At 50.1% G+C, this 22,848-nt stretch overlaps 2 protein-coding genes across 5 annotated transcripts; one reads left to right on the top strand and one right to left on the bottom strand.

Annotated features, from left to right (window-relative positions):
- Positions 1-846: 846 nt before the first annotated feature.
- LOC121301746 (cyclin-dependent kinase 12-like) lies at positions 847-12,370 on the bottom strand. Its single transcript, XM_041231343.1, has 16 exons — positions 10,267-12,370; positions 7,189-7,758; positions 6,977-7,117; positions 6,053-6,226; positions 5,636-5,775; positions 5,213-5,383; positions 4,853-5,042; positions 3,806-3,862; positions 3,464-3,565; positions 3,305-3,382; positions 2,939-3,055; positions 2,720-2,851; positions 2,373-2,611; positions 1,565-2,005; positions 1,338-1,452; positions 847-1,276 (listed from the first exon to the last, which is right to left on the bottom strand). Exons 1-16 carry the CDS (start codon positions 11,370-11,372, stop codon positions 847-849), a joined length of 4,203 nt encoding a protein of 1,400 aa, XP_041087277.1. The 5' UTR covers positions 11,373-12,370.
- Positions 12,371-13,526: 1,156 nt separating this feature from the next.
- LOC121301999 (F-box/LRR-repeat protein 20-like) lies at positions 13,527-22,004 on the top strand. 4 transcript variants are annotated; one of them, XM_041231770.1, is made up of 15 exons: positions 13,527-14,178; positions 16,154-16,215; positions 16,716-16,770; positions 16,994-17,068; positions 17,451-17,545; positions 17,767-17,835; positions 17,946-18,041; positions 18,133-18,259; positions 19,175-19,249; positions 19,634-19,764; positions 19,838-19,898; positions 20,020-20,064; positions 20,178-20,234; positions 20,433-20,645; positions 20,752-22,004. In XM_041231770.1, exons 1-15 carry the CDS (start codon positions 14,137-14,139, stop codon positions 20,857-20,859), a joined length of 1,311 nt encoding a protein of 436 aa, XP_041087704.1. In that variant the 5' UTR covers positions 13,527-14,136; the 3' UTR covers positions 20,860-22,004. The 4 variants fall into 4 exon arrangements, with proteins under 4 accessions (XP_041087704.1, XP_041087705.1, XP_041087706.1 ...); XM_041231771.1 differs by lacking the exon at positions 13,527-14,178 and adding an exon at positions 14,543-14,745; XM_041231772.1 differs by lacking the exon at positions 13,527-14,178 and adding an exon at positions 14,771-15,652.
- The last annotated feature ends 844 nt before the right edge of the window (positions 22,005-22,848 follow it).

Raw genomic sequence — 22,848 nt, forward strand, 5'->3', positions numbered from 1 at the left:
AGCTAAAAGCACAGCAAGCTAAAAAAAACCATTGCCACTGTTGCATGGAGACTGAGATTTCAGCTCCCAGGAGAGTGTTATCCAGCTTGAAGCCTGTCTCCAGCACATTACAAGGGGGGGTTGGTTCGTGTTCCATGCAGAGGTACAGCAGCCCCGGAAATAAAGAGAATCCAAGTGGTGGAACATTGTGGATCCCTTACACCAATTCTGCACTGTAACAAAAAAACTTTGCTTAAAAAAAAAAAAAACTGCCCCCCCCCCCCTCCCTCCGACGAAGGTAGGTCGTAGGTCTTTAAAACCCTCTAATTCATGTCATACATTTTTCAGTATTTCACATTAAGCAGTCTTTGTACTCGTTATATTCCAGTTAGTGTTTTGCTGTGTGCAGCGTGTCACGCAAACGGAGCACGACCCATTCAAACCACAGGTCCTCTCGACAACCCCCCAACCCCCTACCAAATCATTCAGCCCCCAGAATCGCAGGTCGGAGGATTTCAGTGTCTGGGAGTCGCTGCTCCACAGTTCAGTCCCTCCAGTCCTGCACTTTCCATTCAATGTGGGAAAAAAACAACCTCTCAAAACGACAGCTCAACCCTCCATGAAAGAAATTTAAAAAATCACTGTAGTCTTTCTAACCCTTAATACAGTACGGGGTGCTTGGGGAGGGTGGGAGTTCACAAGGGGTCCCAGTCAGGGGTCTACTCGACCCACTTCGGGGTTCAGTTAAGGTTCACTTGCTCCCTCAGCGGGGTATGGGTTTGGACCCTCATTAACATGAGAAGCAGCCAGTGAGGAGGCCCCTATCCTCTCAGGACTCCCTGTCACTGCATGGGGTATCGATGCTCCTCAGTTGGGCACCCCTTTCCCTCTGCCCCCCCTGGACTGAGCGTGGCCTGCTCCCCTGTAACCCTTGCTAGAACCCCACCCTGAGGCCCCCCCAGAATGGCTGTGCTCTGTGGCCCCTGGTTCGGGAGGCTGCTTCCCTAGGGGCCCACCACAACTGAACCGCAGGTCCTGATCCCCAGGGAACTGCATGGAGCTGGAGGGGGTCAGCGGCACCTTCCCAGAGGGGGGGGCTGGCTCGGGTGCAGCTCTGTCAGGAGGAGGGGGCTCAGGGGGTTTGCCCCCCACCACAGTGTAAGTCCGGTCTGCCCCCCTCCCCCTTGGCCCCACCCTCTCCTGGCCTGGCCCCACCTCCTGTTGGGTGATGAGCTGCAGCAGTGCCGCGGCCACTGCTCCTCCAGTTGGGGTGACGAGCCTCTGCAGACCCCACGTGCTGTTCGGTGACGGCTGGGTTCAGGTCCTAGGAAGACTGGGAGCTCCCCATCTGCCCTCACTGGAGGGAGGGGCCTGGCCACTGGAGGGGGGGTCCCGGGGGCTCGGGGGGCCTCCTCTCAGGGGGCACCACACACTGACTCGAACCCGAAGCCTTCCGTCGGCCCACACCTGACTCTGCAGGGGAAAAAAACAACAAAAATAATAAATACACAGACGAGTACAGAGGGAGGAAACCCCAATGCAGATGGATAGCGAGGTTGCTGCACCGCCCGGCTTGAGCACTTGCCTTTGCGTTCGTTGCCGCTGGCTGCAGGCGGCTTCTCCAATTGGACACCGTTGCTCTCATCTGCTTGCTCCGCCCCTTCCTGTGGCTTGATGAGCTGCCCCAACAGCAGAGCCAGCAGATTGGGCAGGTCCTCTTGACTGGCAGGCAGTTCGGCCAATGGGGCGGGCTCAGGGGTGTGTGGCTGCGCTGCAACAGGTTCTGCAGTGCCAGGCTCCTCCTCCTGCTGCTGCTCCTTCTGGTGCCCTCGTTGCTGATTGGATGCCTCTGTCAGCGCAGACAGCGACTGGGTGAGAGATTCCAGCTGCTGCTGCGTCTCCGGGTTCGAACCCACATTCAGCAGCTGAGCCATCTGGGGCAGGCTGAGGTCCGTCTGCTGCTGGAGCAGATTGAGCAGCACGGCCATCTCGTTCTGATTGAGCTGCTCTGCGGCCTCACCAAGCCCTGCAGAGAAGAGAAAGGCGGGGTTAGCAGCTGCAGATTTACAGCCCTGACCAGAGGAGCAGACTCATCAGGTTAACCCATCAGCATTTTTAAAAGAAGTGTTATTTAAATGTTCTCTATGATAACCTACTCTCTAATTTTGTTAACCGCAAGTCTAAATGTAATGGATCAAATCACAGAAATCCAGCTTGTGTTCTGATTGATTCAAAGAAACACCTATTTGGTACTTAGTGTGTTAAGACAGAGGGCTAATGCAGAAACAGGAAGCTAGTTAACACAACAAAGCAACGCTGAACCACAGCGTCAAGAGGCTCAGTTCTGTTAAAACTGTAAGAGGATTGTACGACGTTACACAGCTACACCGCACCTTTCAGTGTGGCGGTCCCTCCTTGCAGCTCCTCCAGGGGGGGGGCCTGTCTGGGTGGGGCGGGAGGCTGCGTTCTCGCTGGGCTGGGGGTGGAGCGGCTGTTAACTGTGCCTGCAGGAGGGGGTGGCGGGTCCTTGCGGGGCAGTTTGGGGACAGGCACGTCCTCGGCCACCCCGCTCTGTCTCTGCCGCCGCCGCTTCTTACTCCAGAGCTCGTGGCAGTCCTGCCAGTGAGGGAGGCTGGCGAGGGGGAGAGACACAGAGGCGTGAATGCACTGTATTGTGCAGTGCTGTACCATACTGCACAACGAAACACACACAGACTCAGCTCTCTAGCTCTGCACTCACTCAGGGGGACTCATCTTGCTTGGCTCCACGTTGCACAGGAAGTCGCTCTGCAGGGCCTGCTCCGCTGTGCAGCGCCGCCCAGGGTCAAGGGTCAGCATGCGGTCCAGCAGGTCCAGAGCGTGGCTGGGGATGCTGGACACAGGGGAACAAAGAGACAGACAGTGAGAGGGAGCAGTGAGACAGAGACACTAGAGAGTCCCGCAGAGACGCTCCACTCACAATGCAAACTCTTCGATCAGCCGGCGCCGGTACTGCTTCTTGGGCTTCATGGTGTTGAAGTACGGCAGCTTGATGACGTCGGGCCAGGCCGCCGGGCAGGGGCTGCCACACAGCCGGCTGGAGAGAGGGGGAGGCTGGGTTAGACACGGGACAAAACGAACCCACCCTCCTGTCAAAATCCCACGGTGCACAAAAACTCCACCAGAATTTCAGCAAGAAAGAGCCACTGCTGAAACAGTGAGCCACTGCATTAGGTACTGTAATGCTCGTGTCGAAAGGATTGCTATTGAAATGTTTTTAACAAAGTGCCAGAGCCACACTGGACTGACACACAGACAGGCAGGCAGGCAGGGGTCTGGGGAGTACCTGATGAGCTCCAGCTGAGCCAGCTCCTGATTGGCCTGGAAGACGGGCTTCTTGGTGAACAGCTCCCCGAGAATGCAGCTGTGGAGAGACAGACCATTTTAACCTCTTGTTTGGCACTCCTTTCAGACTGGGAACAAGGCTGCTTCAAACCGGACTCACCCGCAGCTCCACACGTCGATGGCCGGAGTGTAGCGCTCCTCTCCCAGCAGCAGCTCGGGCGGCCGGTACCACAGTGTGATCACCTTGTTGGTGTAGGGACGGCTGAGGAGGGGACGCACAGACAGGAAGTCACAAAAAAATGACCAGTCAGAAAGACAGAAAACTCCAGAGCAAGACACACCCAGCTACAAGCGACAGTCTCGCTCTGGGTGTTACTGCATCTTGTAAAGCGCTTTGTGATGGGGGTCCACTATGCAAGGCGCTATATAAAATAAAAACTGATTGAAAAATTGAAATGGATTGAAAACAGGGGACCAATTGATAAAGGAGCGATTCTCTCACCTCTCCTCGGAGTTGTAGAGTCGAGCCAGACCGAAGTCCGCCAGTTTAATCTGTCCGCTGAAACAAGGCAAATGGCAACAGTTACATTCTAGGTTTAACCTCTCCCCCTACACACTGACACACACACACACAGACACACTGACACACACACTGACACACACAGACACTGACACTGACGCACACACACACACACAGACACACTGACACACACACACACACTGACACAGACACACACACACACACTGACACAGACACACACAGACACTGACACTGACACACACAGACACTGGCACAGACACACACACACACACACTGACACAGACACACACAGACACTGACACTGACACTGACACACACACACAGACACACTCACACAGACACTGACACAGACACTGACACAGACACTGACACACACACACACACACACACACACACACACTGACATGACACTGACACTGACACACACACGACACTTGTGTACATGACACAGACACTGACACAGACTGGACACCTTGTGACACTGACACACACTGGACATGTGCACACACACACACTGACACACACTGACACACACACACTCACACACACACACACACACACACACACACACTCACACACACACACTGACACTGACACACTGACACTGACACACACACACACACACAGACACTGACACAGACACTGACACACACACAGACACACACACACACACACACACTGACACACACACCACTGACACACACTGACACACTGACACACACACACACACTGACACTGACACTGACACACACACACACTGACACACACTGACACACACACACACACACACACACTCACACAGACACACTGACACACACACACTGACACACACACACACTGACACACACACAGACACACTCACACAGACACACTCACACAGACACACACACACACACACACACACACCTGACAACACCACTAGACCACACTCACACAGGACAAGACACTCACACAGACACACTCACACAGACACTCACACACACACAGTCCCTCTCTCCCACTCAGTACCTGTTGTTCAGCAGTATGTTGGAGCACTTGATGTCTCTGTGCAGGAAGCTCTTCTTGTGGCAGTACTCCAGCCCCTCCAGCAGCTGCCTCATGAAGCTCTTGATGTGCTCCTCTGAGAACTGCACCAGCCCCGACTCCAGCAGACCCATCAGGTCGTGATCCATGTACTCGAACACCAGGTAGAACGCACCTGGGAACAGGTAGAGAGGCCGAGACGCTCGCAATACGACGACAGACTGAGATAAGGTAGTTCCAACACTGTGTAACACTGCCACTGGATACAAGGTGGCAGAGGGGGTTAGTGACAGCCGTCGCCTTCCAATCACGACCCACCCTGTGACCCCGACCCCAGAGCCTGACCTCTGTCCTTCTTGAAGTCCAGCGCGTCCTGCTTGTCCGTCACGATCTCCTTCATGTTGACCACACTGCGGTGGTTCAGCTGCCGCAGGATCTTGATCTCTCGGATCGCTGTGATGGGGAACCCCTCCTTCTCATTGTCGAGACGCACCTTCTTCAGGGCCACCAGCTCCCCTGAACACAAACACAGAGAGAAAGAGAGAGAGTCACTGCGCTAGCTCCCCTGAACACGAGAACAGTCACTACACCAGCTCCCCTGAACACAGACCAAACACACAGCGAGAGTCACCCTCTTTCCCACCCAAAATGTTCACGAGAAGACACTCGTATACCACACTATACCACAAGAGACCGGGTCAACAGCATAAATTAATTTATAACATACATCTTCAAAGCCAGAGTCCATCACAGGGCAGTCCTGCTCACCTGTGTCCTTGTCCTTTGCCTTGTACACCTGGCCGTAGGTTCCCTCTCCGATGATGCCGATGATGCCGAACTTGTCGACGCAGCGCTTCCCCCAGTCGCTCTGCGTCTGCTTCTTCTCCCCGTAGCGCGGGCAGCAGAACCTGGAGTAAACATGTGGGAAACATTTCAAACCTTCAGACCATGAACTTCCGGAACCAATCAGAAAAGCCACTGTGAGAATCCCTCATTTATAGTGCCTTTACTTTCAGTCGGAATGTGGGCGAGACCCCATGCGTACAACTACTGTGTGTGCATGGAGAAGACTGTGAACACGACGCATATCCTGCTGTGTGGAGCAGACAGGCCTGTCCCCGGCAGCGATTACACTCCAAACTCTGCAGATCCCTTATGTGGTGCAGCTCTGACAGAGGGACTCACTTTGGTCTCTTCTTGGCAGACAGTGGCTGGGGGGGGGTCTTCTGGACGGGGGACTGGGGGGGTGAAGGGTCCCCCCCTGGCAGGGAGGGTGGCAGAGGCAGGTCAGTCAGTAGGTGCCGGGTTCGACCCTCCTTTTCCTTCCTCTGAGAGCGATGGGGGGGCAATTCCTTTGGGCTACAAGAGAAGGGGAGGGGGGCAGAAAAGAGAATTCACACGTGCAAGACATCTAATGGCAGCGTGTGCAGCTGCGTGCCTGTGTTATACTGTAGCAGAGTGTAGCTGTGTGCCTGCGTTATACTGTAGCAGAGTGTAGCTGTGTGTCTGTGTTATACTGTAGCAGAGTGTAGCTGTGTGTCTGTGTTATACTGTAGCAGACTGTAGCTGTGTCTGTGTTATACTGTAGCAGAGTGTAGCTGTGTGTCTGTGTTATACTGTAGCAGAGTGTAGCTGTGTGTCTGTGTTATACTGTAGCAGAGTGTAGCTGTGTGTCTGTGTTATACTGTAGCAGAGTGCAGCTGTGTGTCTGTGTTATACTGTAGCAGAGTGCAGCTGTGTGTCTGTGTTATACTGTAGCAGAGTGTAGCTGTGTGTCTGTGTTATACTGTAGCAGAGTGCAGCTGTGTGTCTGTGTTATACTGTAGCAGAGTGTAGCTGTGTGTCTGTGTTATACTGTAGCAGAGTGCAGCTGTGTGTGTGCAGCTGTGTGCCTGTGTTAAGATTAAACACAATACAAGGGCACTAGAACTAGGGGTGTGGCAGCTTTGCTTGGCTTCCATCGTATACAGGGGTTACAGTTTTGTTCAAAAGCTTTAAATTGTTCCAGTGCCACTGCACACATAAACCTTAACATGTGGTTGTTTTGCACTCATCTGAGACTCCAGTGCACAGCACTAGCGTGTACAGGGATGAGGGATGAGCACTCACCTGCCCAAGCTGTTCTCTCCCAGCAGCATGGGGGGCAGGGCGGGGGGGCAGGGTGGAAGTCTTGGGGTGGGGGTTGTGTGGGGACCCCATGGGGTTGGGAGGGGCTCCGACACGGGGGCGCCCCGAGGCGATGCCCCTACCCTGTGAGGAAGGGGGGGGAGGGGGTCTGGGGGAGTGAGTCCCCCTCCCGGCAGGACCCCCTCACTCAGGGCAGGTGGCAGGAGAAGGGGGGAGTGGGGGAAGGGGAAGGGGAGGCGGGGTCCCAGGGGGGGGGGGGTGATGAGAATTGGGGGACTGGGAGAGGAGGAGGGGGAGCAGACCGTGAGGCCTGATCCTCCTTGGAGGGCTCAGAAAGGGGGAGAGGGGGCTGGGAGGGATTCTCAGGGGCTGGGTTCCTGTCTGGGGGGGACACCTCCTCCAGCTCTGGTTTGACCCCTGCAGTGACGGAGTTGGTCTCAGCCTCGCTCTGCTTCTCCGCTGGTTTGGCAGGCTTGCTCGGCCCTCTCTTGGTGTTGGCTAGTGGGGCCCCGGGCTCCTCTTTCCGTGGTTCCAGGGAGCTCCTCGCAGCCCCTGCAGAGGCAGCCTGGCGCTCCCTCTTCCTGCGGCTCAGCTCGGCCCCCAGGCTGGAATTCAGGGGGAAGCGGGCGGGAGGGGGGGGCGACACACTGGACTGCCGGCTCCGAGACCCCGACGAGCACTTCTTACTGTGAGAGCGGGATGAGGATCCTCGGGACGAGGAGGAGAAGGGGGGCGGGGAGCGGCTGCGGGAACAAACTGACCGCCTGAGACAGAGCGCGAGAGAGAGAGCAGCAGAGAGAGAGCAGGAGAGAGCAAGAGAGAGAGAGAGAGAGAGAGAGCAGAGAGCAGAGGCGAGCAAGGCGAGAGAGAGGAGAAGGAGAGCAAGCACGAGCGAGAGGCTCTCGGGAGAGGGAGCAGAGGAGAGGAGCGGATCAGGAGAGGACGAGAGCAGAGAGAGAGAGAGACGGGCGTCTCGCGGAGTGCCAGAGAGAGAGAGAGAGAGAGAGAGAGAGAGAGAGAGAGAGAGAGAGCAAGCACGAGAGAGAGCAGCAGAGAGATAGCAGGAGAGAGAAAGAGAGAGAGAGCGTCTGTGCTTCTCTCTCCGGCATCTCTCGTTCTATCTTCTCGCGGAGGAGAGCAGAGTCCTCTCTCGTTCTTCTCTCTAGCTCGAGTGAGAGAGTTCGTGCAAGAGAGAGAGAGACGTCGAGCAAGAGAGAGTCTCTTCTCAGCAGAGAGAGAGAGAGAGAGAGAGAGAGAGAGAGAGAGCAGCAGAGAGAGAGCAGGAGAGAGCAAGAGAGAGAGAGAGAGAGAGAGAGCAGGAGAGAGAGAGAGAGCAGTGAGAGAGAGCAAGAGAGGGAGAGAGCAGGAGACGAGCGCCAGTCTCTCGAGAGTCTCTCAGAGATTAGCAGCGTCTATCTCTCAGTCAGAGAGAAGAGAGAGAGAGAGAGAGAGAGAGAGCAGAGAGAGAGAGAGCAGAGAGAGCAGCAGAGAGAGAGAGCAGAGAGAGAGAGAGAGAGAGAGCAGCAGAGAGAGAGCAGGAGGAGGCAGCAGAGAGAGCAGGAGAGAGCAGAGAGAGAGAGAGAGCAGCAGAGAGAGAGCAGCAGAGAGCGAGAGAGAGAGAGAGCGAGAGAGGAGAGAGCAAGAGAGAGAGAGCAGCAGAGAGAGAGCAGGAGAGAGCAAGAGAGAGAGCGAGAGAGAGCAGCAGAGAGAGAGCAGCAGAGAGAGAGAGAGAGAGAGCAGCAGAGAGAGAGCAGCAGAGAGAGAGAGAGAGCAGCAGAGAGAGAGCAGCAGAGAGAGAGAGCAGCAGAGAGAGAGCAAGCACGAGAGAGAGGAAGAGAAAGAGAATGAATACAGTAACCTGACCTGGAGTCAGTTAGAATGAACTACAATTACAGCCACATTGTTTTCTTTAATTACAATGATATTGTGCAGTTATAATTACGCTGCAGTAATTACAACTATACTAAAAAAAATTACAAACAACTCCACACATTAACATGTTTACTGTGGGGTCTCTGAAAGTGCTTGAAGTCACAAGACCGGTGCAAAACACAGCAACTGATTGATCAAACACAAACACTTCATTGATCAGTTGAACTGCAACTGATCAATGAAGTGATTGATTTACAACGATGCAGCTGTGCCAAGGTTCAATTACATTTTAATTGCAATCTATTACAAATGACACCATTGCAGTTACCCCCAAGTGACAGGAACTGTTTTACACAAATCAGAGAGGAACCGAAAACAGGACTAGAGCTTCTTCAAAAACACAAGGCATTACCAGAACACACTTTCGGGTTCTAACTTTGCAGAGTCCGTTCTACCTAACGTTGTCCTCACAACAAGCACAGGCAGGCGGACAGACAGACACTCGCTCAACGAAACAGTAATGACAATGCTAGCCCACGATGATCCCAGACAAGCTGTAACAAAGCAACTGAAACTAGCCCCCGTCAAGCCTGATTTAAACACCCAACCCTAATTTCCCCCACTGAGAGCTCGAGTGAACTCCAACGGCAGGGAGACTCTTGACAGCTCAAGACAGGTTTAAGTTCAGAACCACGCCTCCCATTGCACAGCGACATGAGCTCCGATTCCAGGTTTTACTGGGTACCCTCGAAGCACGCATGCTGTCAGCACGCAGCAACACATGCATGAGTTGGCATTTTTAAGATGACCTTTGCAAACATTACACAATAGTGTGTAAGTTCAAGAGTTGCCTAATTATGCTCAAAGTATGTGCAGATGCTGCAGCCCTGACTAGCAGCCTCAGCACTGCATAGCGCTTTGAGCCAGTCCACGTTTTTATTATGAGCCACAGATGCCTGGAGTGCTAAATCTCAGAGCAGTAGAGCCTGGAACTGCCACAGTGTGCATCAAGAGTCCTACTGTAATGAGGGACTGCATTGCAAAACACGAGTCTGCTCCGAAGCAAGCTGCAAAAGCACAAAGCTGCTGCCGCCTGTGAAGCAGGCCTGTGCCTCAGCAGAGCTCTCCCTGCAGACAGGGTGTCAGAGAAGCCAAGAGCCCCACTTGCTGTTTTCATACCTGGTCTAGCTGACCTGTTGGCAAATTAATGAACTTTGAGCTCAATCACAGGACACACAAGGAGCTGCTTGAAAAACAGCAGGTGGAGCACTCACCCCTCCCAAAAATACAATATAATACGGACTGAACATAGAGTGAAAACATGCACACAATTCTAACTGCCTGCTAACCCTAACCCCTCTACCCCCATCCCTCCCTGAACAGAACAGCGTGCTACTCACCGTGACACCGGGCTGGAGCTGGAGGACCTGCGGTTTGCATAGGGGCTGAGAGAGCGCCTCCTGCTGGAGCAGCCAGGGCTGCTGTCTCTCTCGTCACTGGAGGAGCGGAGTGGGCTGCCCAAGCACTGCCTGGCCCTCCCAGACGGTTCCCTGCAGGCCGGGGTGCTGGGGCTCTGCTGCCTCCGGTGGTGGTGGTGGTAACTGTCCTCACTGTCCTGCCCATACTCCACTGCACCAGGGCTGTCATTTACTCTCCCGCCTCTGGGTTTGGGGGAGCCCTTCTGCTTCCTACGGGGGCTCCCCTTGTACCCCCTCTTGCGGTGGCTCTTGTCCCCCCTCTCCTTTTGGGAGTCACCCTTGTCACGCCTCTGCTTGCTGTCCTTGTGCGATTTGGGGGCCCGGCAGCCCTGCTTGCTCTTGGAGGGAGAGGGGTCGGCTCCTGTTGGTTGTCCTGGTGCAGAAGAGGATGAGGAGGCAGCGGACTCGCCCCGCTTCCTAGTCACTGTGTCCTCAAGCTTCCTGGAGCCCGAGGGCCTGTCCTTGCTGCGCTTGCTCCTGGTCCCCTCCCTGATGCCCTCCCTCTCCTTCTCTCGCTCCTTGCTGCTCTTCTTTTTCTCCCTGCTCCCTACTTCCTTCAGCTTCTGCAGGTCTTTGGACTTCTTGTGGGGGTGCCTGTGCTTGTGACCCCGACTTTCCACGCTGCCACCTCCCCCTTTCTCGTGGTGGTCCGCCACTGCACGCTTGTCAGACCTACCTGTCGGCACGTCTGAGAATGTTTCGGAGTCGGAGCTGATGTCGTCGTACTCCACTAAAGGTTTAATAACACTCACCGCTGGGGGCGCCGCAGAGCTCGTGGTGGTCCCGGGCCTGTGCTCCAGCGCCGATGCTTTGTTATACTTGGACTTGTGGCGCTTGTGCTTAGCTGAGGAGGCGGACACCGAGGCCTTGAGCTTCTGCTTGCCGTCTTTGCTAGTCATGTTTGTAGCTGAGGAAGGTTGTGGCTGCGCGGTTTGCAGGACCCCGCTGTTGCTTGGCTGCTGTTGTAACGGAACGGCAATGCCTCCATCCGGCTTCCTTCTTCCATGGTGTCTCTCGGAACCGGGCATTCCTCACGGTAACGCGCCTCCTGCCAAAGCCGGGCCTCTCCAACCACAACGAAGCATTAAACCAATAGAACAAAAACCGAAAAAAAGGGAAACTTAAAAATAATAATTACAAAAACCCCCAACACCACGGCGTGGTGCACGGTCTGTCTCTCGATTCATTCCAGGTCTCTCCCTCACTGGCCTGCACGGAAGAAAAACATAAAAATAAAACGAGTGAAGGTGAAACTTGTTTTAAGCGCTCTGCTGTTACAGCTTGATCATCTCTCCCCTCCCTGGTAGCAGTCGCAGATATTTATTGGTGGTGTTTAATTATGTTTTTGTATAAGAAACGTCTGTAATCTAAGTACCTTTTTATTATTCCTCAGCCCGGTTTCAGGCGTCAGGAAAGGTATTTAATTCCTTCTGTTTCCGATGGAGTTCAGAAACAGCCAGAGTCCATGTTGAATGGGCGATATTGTTTCACAAAACTGAAATTGAAAACTTGAATCGGTTGATACTGTTTACATGGTCGTATATATATATATATATATATATATATATATATATATCACACACAAACTTTTAATCTCTGTTTTTGATATTGGTCAGAAATGTCAGTATATTCGTGTGCAGTTGATGTTCTAGTTTATTTTCAGTGGTCCTGGGAGCCTGTCTGGTCTATATTTAGGGCGATGTTTGCAGATTAAGAACAGCTGCTGCCCCTGTTGCTAAGACGAGAGGACAGCCGCCATTACGGCTCCTTTGGTCTCTGTTCTATCCCGGAAGTGTCACTCGCACGGTAACCAAGCAACAGCCCTTCCAAAGCGGAGCCCCGCCCCTCGTTCTCCCGCGATCTGTCTATAGCTATTGGTCATCTATCTACAAAGAAACAAAGTCATGGATAAAGTTATAACACGCCATTTTAATGACTAGTGCACCGTCCGTGTGATGTGTTAACGCACGGATAGACTATACTCAACATAAACCACCGCGAATTACTCATCTGAATACAAAAACTCAATGCAGGGTTTCTGAGCCCGGCTGCAGCTCTGCAGGAGCGCTGGGACTCGAGGCCTCTACTAGTGCGGAGGGCGTTTAAACATGTAACGCATCAGCCGTAGCTTTGGAGTGACACAGACAGGATGCACAGTGCGGTGCATTGCAGGCATATGGAGTGAGGGACACAATGACACGCGGAGGAAGGGGCTGGCATCCCAACCGCCTCCCCCAGACCGCCAATTGGATACTACCGACGAGAAAAGTGAGCGCTAGGGGTGGAAGCTTTATCGGCCTGAACAGCTGCAGTTCCTACAGTCAGTGTAGCTAACACCGAAATATAATAATGAAATACCACCCCACCCCCCGAGCTGTCTAGCAGTGTGCCATACATCAGCACAAAGTGTTCAGCAAATTATCCTGCTGGACACGACTTTGAAAGGGAAACCTTAAAAAAATGTGTACATGTCTCATTGTTTATATATATATATATATATATATATATATATATATATATATATATAATATATATATAACCTAAAGATGAACAAAAGAACACAACGTAAAAGAGAAAAATTACAAAATTATGAAGATGCCTTATAGATATATAACCTGGCTGCGCAGCTTTTAATACTCGTGTTCTTTTAAAATGTTTCTCGTTATTGTAATATTAGGTTGCTTTATAACTAAGCTGGGAAATGTTTTGTTTAGCTTTTAAAATGAATGTTTTGTTGGCACATGTATAGAAGGGCGAGTTGTCTCGGTGCATGGGGGGGGGGGGGCTGTGATTATCTATAATTGGGTTCCATTTTCTCTCTGCTATCAAATGCACTACCTTCCTGCAGCATATCACCAGGCATTGCATCCTAAGTAATCATTTGAAATCTGCAGTTTATGACAGCATTAGGCTACAAGGCGAATTTAAAGTAAGTATGTTTTTAGTTTAGGACTGAAAATATGTACTGGATTTGCCCACAAGGCAAGTTCGACACAGAGCGAGAGTAAACGCTAGCACTGCGCCGCTTAGCTCTTTACCCAAGAACAACTGCAGCTCCACGCTTGATTCTCCCGCGACTATGACGTTTCAAAGTTTGGACCTTCCCTGCTATCTGATTGGTGACGGCCGTTGTTTGGTAAAGGTGATGACGACCGAAGACGGAAGTCATGTCGCTGAAAAGAATGATACCGATTTTAGCATTTGTGCAGAGTTTATAATCCGCCCGGGCTGGTTGGGAAAGCTACACATTCATAGCGGTGTTGAGTGTTTCGTCACGGTATGCTGTCAGCACCCAGGACCTGTGGCATAATACTTATAGCTGAAAAGGCCACTCAAACGAACAGGGCAGTACTCTGAGCAAAGCATTAAAACCATTCAGAAAATATAAACCTGATTGCTGAATCACGCTTTATGAGTTAAAGCGCAGTCACACGTAATCAAACCCGCAGTCCTTTTATTTTAACCAAAACTCCGTCCAAAAAAAACCAGACAAAATAACTTTATACAGTATTCAGCTGAATTTATAATAATTGAAATCACATAGATCTGTTGGAAAACTAAGACAACAGTGTTTTCCAATGAGTCTGTCTGTCTGCGGTCTGGACTGTGAGTGACCGGTTGGCTCTGGGCTCAGACTGGGAGATGCTGTATGTGTCTGGTGTTGTGTTGAACTGAAGTGGGACGGGACGGGACGGGACCCGCACAACGGCACAAATATTTACAATTTCTTCTGCTTTCAAATCCGTACCCCCCCTCCCCCACCGGAAAATCTGGGCTATACCCCGATTGAAGATGGGGAAGGAGGTGAACGGAGGGTCGCGGAGCCGGTTTGAGGTCGGTATTGATTTTGAAAATTAATCTCAAATAAATAACAAAACTGCGGCAAGATAGGATGTGTGCTTGGTTGAAATAGGAAGCAATGGGGGATGGGAAAAAAATCCAAACGAATGTGTGTTTTTAATTAGCACAGATGGGTTTTACACCAACCTGCTCACTCGGATTACGCAGTGTGTTATTAGTAACTTAGTCAATTACGCATTGTTGTCAAAACCGTGAATTGCGTCTGTTTCAATGCCGTGGATAAAAAAAAACAACAGTAATATTTATTTACAGTAAAGAGTGATCAAAGTTAAATGCATTATTATTATTTTCTGTGGGCACGTTTTCCATTTTTTTTTTTTTTTTTTTTTTTTTTTTTAAACAGTTTTTGGTCATATTGTTTAACGCAGTTTTGTTTAAAATGCGGTTCATTTCCTGCCCCTGTCTTGCAAAACAAAACAATACGCAGCACTGTACTTTCCTGAGGCACTAGCCCGGGTGCGTGAGAAATTAACACAATAAAACTAACCGGATTAAGTGAAACTCAGCGAGTGGGTCCTTTACGCGTTGCATCTTTTCTTGGTATTTATTACATTATAATTCTGGGCTCAAAACTGAGCATTAATGGCCGCGGCTGCGGGAGCCACAGGCTGCTTTGCTGCACAGCTGACTGTAATAACGTTGCCAAACTTCCCTTTCGATTCGGGGGTTATTGTCTAGATTCTAATTAATGTCACACATCATGATTAGTCCTGTTATTGTATACAAGAACATCCCGCTTCCCTGGCAGTTTTATTTTTTTAATTGAGTGTTGTTTTTGTTTCGGACGGGGTTGTGAAGCTTGTCACTGTTTTGGTTTAGTGCAGTGGTGGTAGTTCCCTGAATGGGAGGCCCTCGGGGTTCTGGTTTTATTTTTTGTTTAAAAAGCGGTTGCCAGTGTATTTTATTTTGCGGTGTCTCTTGTTTTTGTTCCAAGGGGGCTCTGTGCCTGGTGTCCCCGAAGGCCCCGCCTTATGTTGGATTTGAGCGGTTTTTGTTTGTTTTTAACAGCGCAACAGCTGATAAGGTCAGACCGTGCCTGTGGTGGAGACCTGGGGCAGCTGTATAGCGCACCCACCCCGTGATATGTTAAACTAAGAAACCCACTTCACCAGCGTAACAGCGTTTCATTCTTCGCTTGTTTGGTTGCTGTTCTTAATTTTTTTTTTGCGCCTCTTGAGATTATATTTACTGTAAACACACGTAAACAATAATAATACAATGTTTTGTATTACTTTAGGTACCAGAGGAGTAAAGCATAACCTGTGTTGAATATTGTGTTAAAGAACGGGGTTTTGCTGAATTTCTGTTTGTTTTTTTGGAACAAGTCTGAACTTCCCCACCCCCGGATTTTAAATACTTTTTACTGGGTGAAATTGAATGGACTGACCATTCCTTGTTAGCGTGCTTCCCTTGAGCCAGGAGGGGGGTTGATTTGTGCTACTGCCAGGTAACTAACTGCATACCTTAGACACAGACAGGTTTTGTTCAGTGTAGTCTAGGGCTCTGCTGGGCGACAGGCCTGGCTGTGTTGTTACCAACAATGTTACAGATAAGGCACAGTTGGTTTTAATATTGAACTGGCTTGAGTTTTCAGATGTGTTTTTTTTTTTTTTTTTTTTAAATTTATTCCAGGGGTTCAAATAAAACTTCCATTGCACAGCAGTCTGATCCATTGTTCGGTTTTGCTGTGGGTTTATTAAGACACTCCTGCGCTTATTACCTATTGCACTGGGACTAATCAAGCTTATAGTAAAACCTGGACTGGGTGAAAGTGCTGTGCAGTAGGAGTCTTATTTTCATTGCTACTCTCCTCAGTGCACAGTTCTGTCATGCTCACTGTTGTCAATGCTGCTGTCCTCTCCTCGGTGCACAATACTGTCGTGCTCACTGTTGTCAATGCTGCTGTCCTCTCCTCAGTGCACAATGCTGCTGTTCTCTCTCCTCTCAGATGTTCTCGAACAATGACGAGGCTGCTATCAACAAGAAGCTGCCAAAAGAGCTGCTGCTGCGGTGAGTGTGACACCCTGACACTAGGGGGCACCACACTCACTACGACACACACTCACTAACTTTCTCACTCACACATACACACACACTCACACAGGATAACAGGTGCAGGTTTGTGGGTTCAGCGAGTTAGTGCTGCTGTAATTAACAAGGCTGACTGAACACTGAGAAACCACATGCAGGAAACCTTCACTCAGAGGCTGTGTGAGAAAGAGAATTATAACAAGTTTGCTGCTTTTCTTTTTGTATTTCAACTGAAATGCATGTTCTTTTTTTTTTTTTGCCCGCTTTCATTCAGTTGTATTCAGTAACGATGTGATTCAGAACGTGTTTAATAGAGATGCACCCAGCCTTGTTTCAAGTCTGAAAGTAAAAAAGAAAACTTGAGCTACACAGCGATTGGGAGAACTGCATGGAAGTGCAGCTGGTGGTTTGGATTTCAGGAGGAACTAGAGCTTTTGACAATGCTTTGTTTGATCCCTGTCACTCTGTTGCTCTCTCAGGATATTCTCCTTCCTGGATGTAGTGACTCTCTGCCGATGTGCCCAGGTCTCCAGGGTGAGTCTCAGAAGCCTGCTGAACCAAATGCTCTCCCTGTCTCTCTCCCCGTCTCGTTTAACCTGTGGAACATTTAGGATTGTTCCTAAAGGTTTCACTGCTGTCAGAGGTACTATGCATGTCGTAAGTAGAGGTCAGCTATGCAGTCGAGTGTGTGCAGTAGTGAAGGGTTATGTATTGGATAATGTGTTTCTGTCTGTCTCTTTGTCTCTGTCTCTCGCAGGCCTGGAATGAGCTGGCGCTGGATGGCAGTAACTGGCAGCAGATTGACCTTTTTGACTTTCAGAGAGACATTGAGGTGAGCCCCCCCATCTCCCCCCCCCCCCCCCCCCCCCCCCCCCCCCCCCCCCCCCCCCCCCCCCCCCCCCCCCCCCCTCCCCCCCCGGAGGCCGTCTCTCTATTTTCCTCATTTAAGAGAAGCGCTCATTGGGGCATCAGGCCTCTGACCTCTTCAGACATGATAAATAAGATGGAAGTTATATTCTGTCAGTGAGCTCCTGTCTAACAACTGTCTCTCTGTCTCTGTCTGTCTTTCTGTGTGTCTGTCTGTCTACCTTTCTGTGTGTGTGTCTGTCTGTTTGTCTGCCTCTCTGTGCGTCTGCCTGTCTCTGTCTTGCCTCTCTGTCTGCCTGCCTCTGTCTGTGTGTTTGTCTGTCTGCCTCTCTGTGTGTCTGTTTCAGGGGCGTGTCGTGGAGAACATCTCGAAGCGCTGTGGGGGGTTCCTGAGGAAGCTGAGCCTGAGGGGGTGCCTGGGGGTGGGGGACAGCGCGCTCAGGTGAGGGTGGAGGGGAGGCGAGCGGGGTGCAGTGACTGTAGAGCAGGGGTCCTGGAGGGCAAGTCCACATCAGCTTTAACAGATAAAATTATATAATTAGGATCTGTATTGAGGTTTTGAAACAGTTCAGTGAAACAGTTTAGAAGAGGGTTGGAACAAAGACCAGGAGTGGAGAGGTGCAACTTTGTCTGTGAAGTTTTAGCTTCTCTCTCTCTCTGCAGGACGTTCTCTCAGAACTGCAGGAGCATTGAGCTGCTGAATCTCAATGGCTGCACCAAGATCACGGATGCGTGAGTGTGACCAGGGGAGAGGGGAGGTGAATTCGGAACTGGGCTGGCTTGCTTTAAATCTCTAAAACCCTGTTTTCTTTACCGATCCCTCTCTCTTTCTCTCTCCACAGTACCTGCAGCAGTCTCAGTAAGTTCTGTCCCAAACTTAAGCACCTGGACCTGGCCTCCTGCACCTCCATCACCAACCTAGCCCTCAAAGTGCTCAGGTGAGCGTTTTCTTGTGTTGCATTACTCTGTTTTGCTGTGTTGCGTTTTTCTCTGCTGTGTTGGTTACATTTTGCTGTGTTGTGTCTGCAGTGAAGGCTGCCCCCTGCTGGAGCAGCTCAACATCTCTTGGTGTGATCAGGTGACCAAGGATGGGATCCATGCTCTGGTGCGGTGCTGTCCGACACTGCGCTGCCTGTTCCTGAAGGGCTGCACTCAGGTACCCTGCACACTGTACCCCATACCTAGTGTTCATCTTTAAAAAACATTCCCAGGATTTTTTTTTTTGAGTTTGTTTTACATATATTAAAAAAGGGATTAAATCGGTCAAAAAAAAAAAAAATGTAAATTGAAACATCGGTAAAAATTGGGGGATAAAATCTCTGTATGCACACTTTACATGTGGAATATGATGTGTAGCGGTTCTGGTTCTGATTACATTTAATATCCCTGGCATGTATGATGAAGCAGAATCTGTGCAAGTGCAACCCACATATGAACATGACATCAGCACAAAACAAGCCAGGTTTGTTCACCTTGAAATCATAAAAAGAAAGGAAATTGACAGACCTGGGCGGTACAAGCCATTGGGAGATACATCAAAAATCTCCCTGGCCGTTTCCATCAAATACCCTCTATATATATATATATATATATATATATTACACACAAACACACACTACACCTTGTGCACTGCACCCTATACACTACACCCCATACCCTATACACTACACCCTACACACTACACCAGGGGTCTCCAACCCTGGTCCTGGAGGGCCCCAATCCTGCAGATTTTTGAGATGGTTAATCTTGACTAATTAAGCCAATTATGTAACAGAGTTTGGTTGAAACAAAAACCAGAAGACCCTGTAGCTCTCCAGGATTGGGGTTGGAGACCCCTGCATTACACCATACCCTACACCCTGCAAATTGCACCCTATACACTACACTGTGTGACCTGGAGCAAGTGACTTGTTAAATCAACATCCTATTGTAAGTGATCTATCTATATCTTTATTATTGTTATTACACTCTATACACTACATCATACATCCTGCACCCTACAGTATTGTTGTTTAAATACATACCCACACATGAAATTAGTGTTCCTAACAGTTTCCTTTTATATTTTCAGCTGGAAGACGAGGCTCTCAAACACATCAGCGCTCACTGCCCAGAACTGATCACCTTGAACCTGCAGACCTGCTCGGTGAGTACATGGGAGCCAAGACTTGGAGACACACAGACTGAGAGGCACACTGAGAGACAGACTCATGGGACTCTCATAGAAACAGACAGACTGACTGAGAGACAGACTCACGACACTCAGAGAGACAGACAGAGACTGAGAGACAGACTTACGGGACTCTCAGAGAGACAGTCAGAGACTGAGAGACAGACTCATGGGACTCTGAGAGACAGACAGACTCGCAGACACTCTGAAGGTGGGATGCAGTGGTTATTTGAGAACACAATTAAACAAATGATTTATTAAAAAACAAAAAAAAAGAAAGTTTAGTACCCTTAGCACTGCAGTGAATGCTTTGTGAATGTGGCTAGCTAACCACTCTCCTCTCTCCCCCCCCCCGAGCAGCAGATCACAGATGAGGGTCTCCTCACTATCTGTCGGGGGTGCCCCAGGCTGCGGTCTCTGTGTGTGTCCGGCTGTGGCAACATCACCGACGCTATCCTCAACGCCCTGGGGCAGAACTGCCCATGGCTCAGGTGAGGGGGCAGGGGGCAGGGGTAAGGGTGACTGGGCAGGGGGCATGCTGACTGTCTCTGTCTCTCTCTGTAGAATCCTGGAGGTGGCTCGCTGCTCGCAGCTCACTGACCTCGGCTTCACCTCTCTGGCCCGGGTGAGTGCCTGATTAGCACAAACATTGAAGCAACAGAAGCAGAGCCTGTGTCTCTGTCTGTTTGTATGTCTGTGTCTGTGGGTGCGTTTGCTAAGAGTTTCTCTCTTTGTGTCTCGGACAGAACTGTCACGAGCTGGAGAAGATGGACCTGGAGGAATGTGTGCAGGTAAGAACCTGATTCACCATGTTCTTCTAATACCACCAACTCGAACCCCCCCCCCCCCCCCCCCCCCCTCTCTATTCCCGTCTCTATCCCCCTCTCTCTCGCTCTCTCCCCAGATCACAGACAGCACCCTGATCCAGCTCTCGATATACTGTCCACGGCTGCAGGTCCTGGTGAGTCTGCGGTGGGGTTACACTTTGTTGTGATTGAAGGCATGGCAGCTCTAGTCTGTCTGTAGTCAGGCTGTCCTCTCCTCTTCTCACCCTTCCCTTTCTCTCTTCTTCTCTCCTCACCCGTCTCCTCACCCCTCCCTCCGTCCCTCTCTCTCTCTTCTTACCCCTCTTTCTCTCTCTGTCCTCTCCTCCCCGTAGTCCCTCTCTCACTGTGAGCTCATCACGGATGATGGGATCCGGCACGTTGGCAGCGGCCCCTGCGCTCATGACCGGCTGGAGGTCATTGAGCTGGACAATTGCCCCCTGATCACAGATGCCTCTCTGGAGCATCTCAAGAGCTGCCACAGCCTGGAGAGGATAGAGCTGTACGACTGCCAGCAGATCACCAGAGCGGGGATCAAGAGACTCAGGGTAACTACATACACACACACACACACAAATGAAGATCCACACTCTCCCCTGCACTCTCTGTCTGTGTGGTCTGTCTCACTCTCTCACGCCTCTCTCTGTGTTTCAGACACACCTCCCCAATATCAGAGTACACGCCTACTTTGCCCCGGTGACCCCGCCCCCCTCCATGGGAGGAAGTCGTCAAAGGATCTGCCGCTGCTGCATCCTGCTGTGATGTCAAAGCAGCACCACTGACTTTGTAAAAAATGACTATAATGTTTAGCTGTGCACGTCCTGGACCTCGAACACACATTTCAACAGACGCCTGTGTGTGTGTGTATATGTCTATCTGTGTGTGTGTGTGTGTGTGTGTGTCTGTGTGTATAGATCATGTCGACTCCCTCATTTCGTTGCAGTTTGAGCCACTGCAAGTTTTACTGTAAGCTTACCGTGACGTACCTTAAATATGAAATATTTTTGCATTCTGTGTAGTTCTTTCATCATTATAGATGCACTCCATTCAGAGATTGGATTTCCTAAGAATTCATGCAGCATAAAAAAAAAGAAGTTAGTTCAGGGTTAATTTAGGACCACCAGCAGATCTGTGAACCTGTAAAATATATTGAATACAAAACAATATTGCTGTGACTCGCCTGTAGTTGTCACAAGCACCCAGTTAAATAAGTAGTGGCTGAAACTGGGATGCACTGGGAGTGTCTTTGCGTGTGGGAGCATGCCCAGCGAAGCCTGTGTGTAGCAGTGTTGGAAATGGTCTATCAAGCCCTTCATATTAATATATCCTTCCCCTTTAACCTCCACAGAACTCTGGAAAATTGATATATTTTTTTATGAAAGAAGAGATTTAATCAAAGAAGAAGAAAAAAAAAATGCCAAATTTTGCATGTTTCAATGATAGTTTTTATATATAAATGTTTTGAGATAAATAGAAATGTAGTTATCTGTGATCACTGGTTGTGTGCAGAGCCCGAGGCATGTTCTGTGTGTGTGAGTGTGTTGGTTGGTTGGTTGTTTGTTTGATGCAGCAGTCTCACTGGGGTTCCAGTAGCTCTGGCACAGTCCTGGGTTCGTATGACACTGGCACCCCAACAGACAGACAGACTTGAGAGGAAAGTGAACAGTCTTTGGATTTGGGATGGACAAACTGACAAGAGTTCAGGGGTTTTGAAAGGTCAGTTTGGACAGGAGGTGCTGAACTGAGCATGCCTGGTTCTGACCCCGGGGAGGGCAGCAGAACTCAAAGGTCTGTCTCTCTGTCTGTCTGTCTTTCTTTCTCACCCATCCCTGGAGCTGCACACCAGAGGGCACCATTCAGTAAGAAAATAAAGATCCACAGTCACAAGCTTGTGGATATTTTTGTTTTGTAGTGTATCTTCTGTTTATTTCAGTAGCTGACAGAATCAATCCCAGATTAGGTGTCCAAGGTGAGATGTGCACAGGAAAGCAGTGCAGGGTTGAAGTGAGAGAGTTCTAGCTGGAGAGCCCCAGTATCGTATTTGGTGGTTCCCTAACCGTAATAGAAGAAAGGGGATTAAATGATGGCACTAATAAGAATAAATGTATTCTCCATTCTCATGCTGACAACTTAAACAAAGCTGATATTTTCTCCTAATTTCGTTTTTCTGTGAACACGAAGTGTTGATCGATCCAGTCTAATAAAGGCTGTGAAATCTCTGTGCCAGCCAAGAGGGAAGGATGTTGTGACACTGACGCCATTGTGGCTCCGAAACAGAGCCTGCCTCCTGCACAATCAATAGAGCGGCCAGAGCCAAAATGGCTGACACTGGGATGCAGTTTCACCGTTGTCTCCTACAGTGCAGCCCTTAGTCCCACTGTAAAAGGAAAGCAACGCAGCCACAGTCAATGAAAGAATCCGGTCCGTACTGATGACAATGAATGAATGAATGTTCAGCTGTGTAGAGAGGAGTCGCTGGCACTGATTGGTAACACATGGGATCATATCTTCAAAGTGTTACCCCAGCCTTTAACTAACTCCTATTTTTTGTTTTTCAAAGAGGTGAAAAACCTAATTGATTTTTTTACAAAACTAGAACCAAACAACAAAGTGATGTAGTTCAAGTTAAAGAGCCTCTGATTAAAGAATATGGCCCACTGGTCTGTTTTGAGGGAGAGCTAACATTAGGCGCATTGTGCTTCTGTCTCTCTACTGCTCCTGGAGGTCACGGGGAGTAGTGCAGCCTGGTTC

This window comes from Polyodon spathula, chromosome 28, assembly GCF_017654505.1.
Source record: "Polyodon spathula isolate WHYD16114869_AA chromosome 28, ASM1765450v1, whole genome shotgun sequence".
NCBI lineage: Eukaryota > Metazoa > Chordata > Actinopteri > Acipenseriformes > Polyodontidae > Polyodon > Polyodon spathula.

What these genes read in the sequence shown, in the direction of transcription:
- LOC121301999 (XM_041231770.1), top strand. Translation starts at nt 14,137, where the DNA reads ATGGGGAAGGAGGTGAACGGAGGGTCGCGGAGCCGGTTTGAG. An exon ending in GGTCGCGGAGCCGGTTTGAG is followed by an intron (nt 14,179 to 16,153) that starts GTCGGTATTGAT and finishes CTCTCCTCTCAG; the next exon opens with ATGTTCTCGAACAATGACGA. An exon ending in GCTTCACCTCTCTGGCCCGG is followed by an intron (nt 19,899 to 20,019) that starts GTGAGTGCCTGA and finishes TGTCTCGGACAG; the next exon opens with AACTGTCACGAGCTGGAGAA.
- LOC121301746 (XM_041231343.1), bottom strand. Translation starts at nt 11,372, where the DNA reads ATGCCCGGTTCCGAGAGACACCATGGAAGAAGGAAGCCGGATGGAGGC. An exon ending in GGACTTCAAGAAGGACAGAG is followed by an intron (nt 5,043 to 5,212) that starts GTCAGGCTCTGG and finishes ACCTGTTCCCAG; the next exon opens with GTGCGTTCTACCTGGTGTTC. An exon ending in CTGATCGAAGAGTTTGCATT is followed by an intron (nt 2,852 to 2,938) that starts GTGAGTGGAGCG and finishes CCCTGTGTCCAG; the next exon opens with CATCCCCAGCCACGCTCTGG.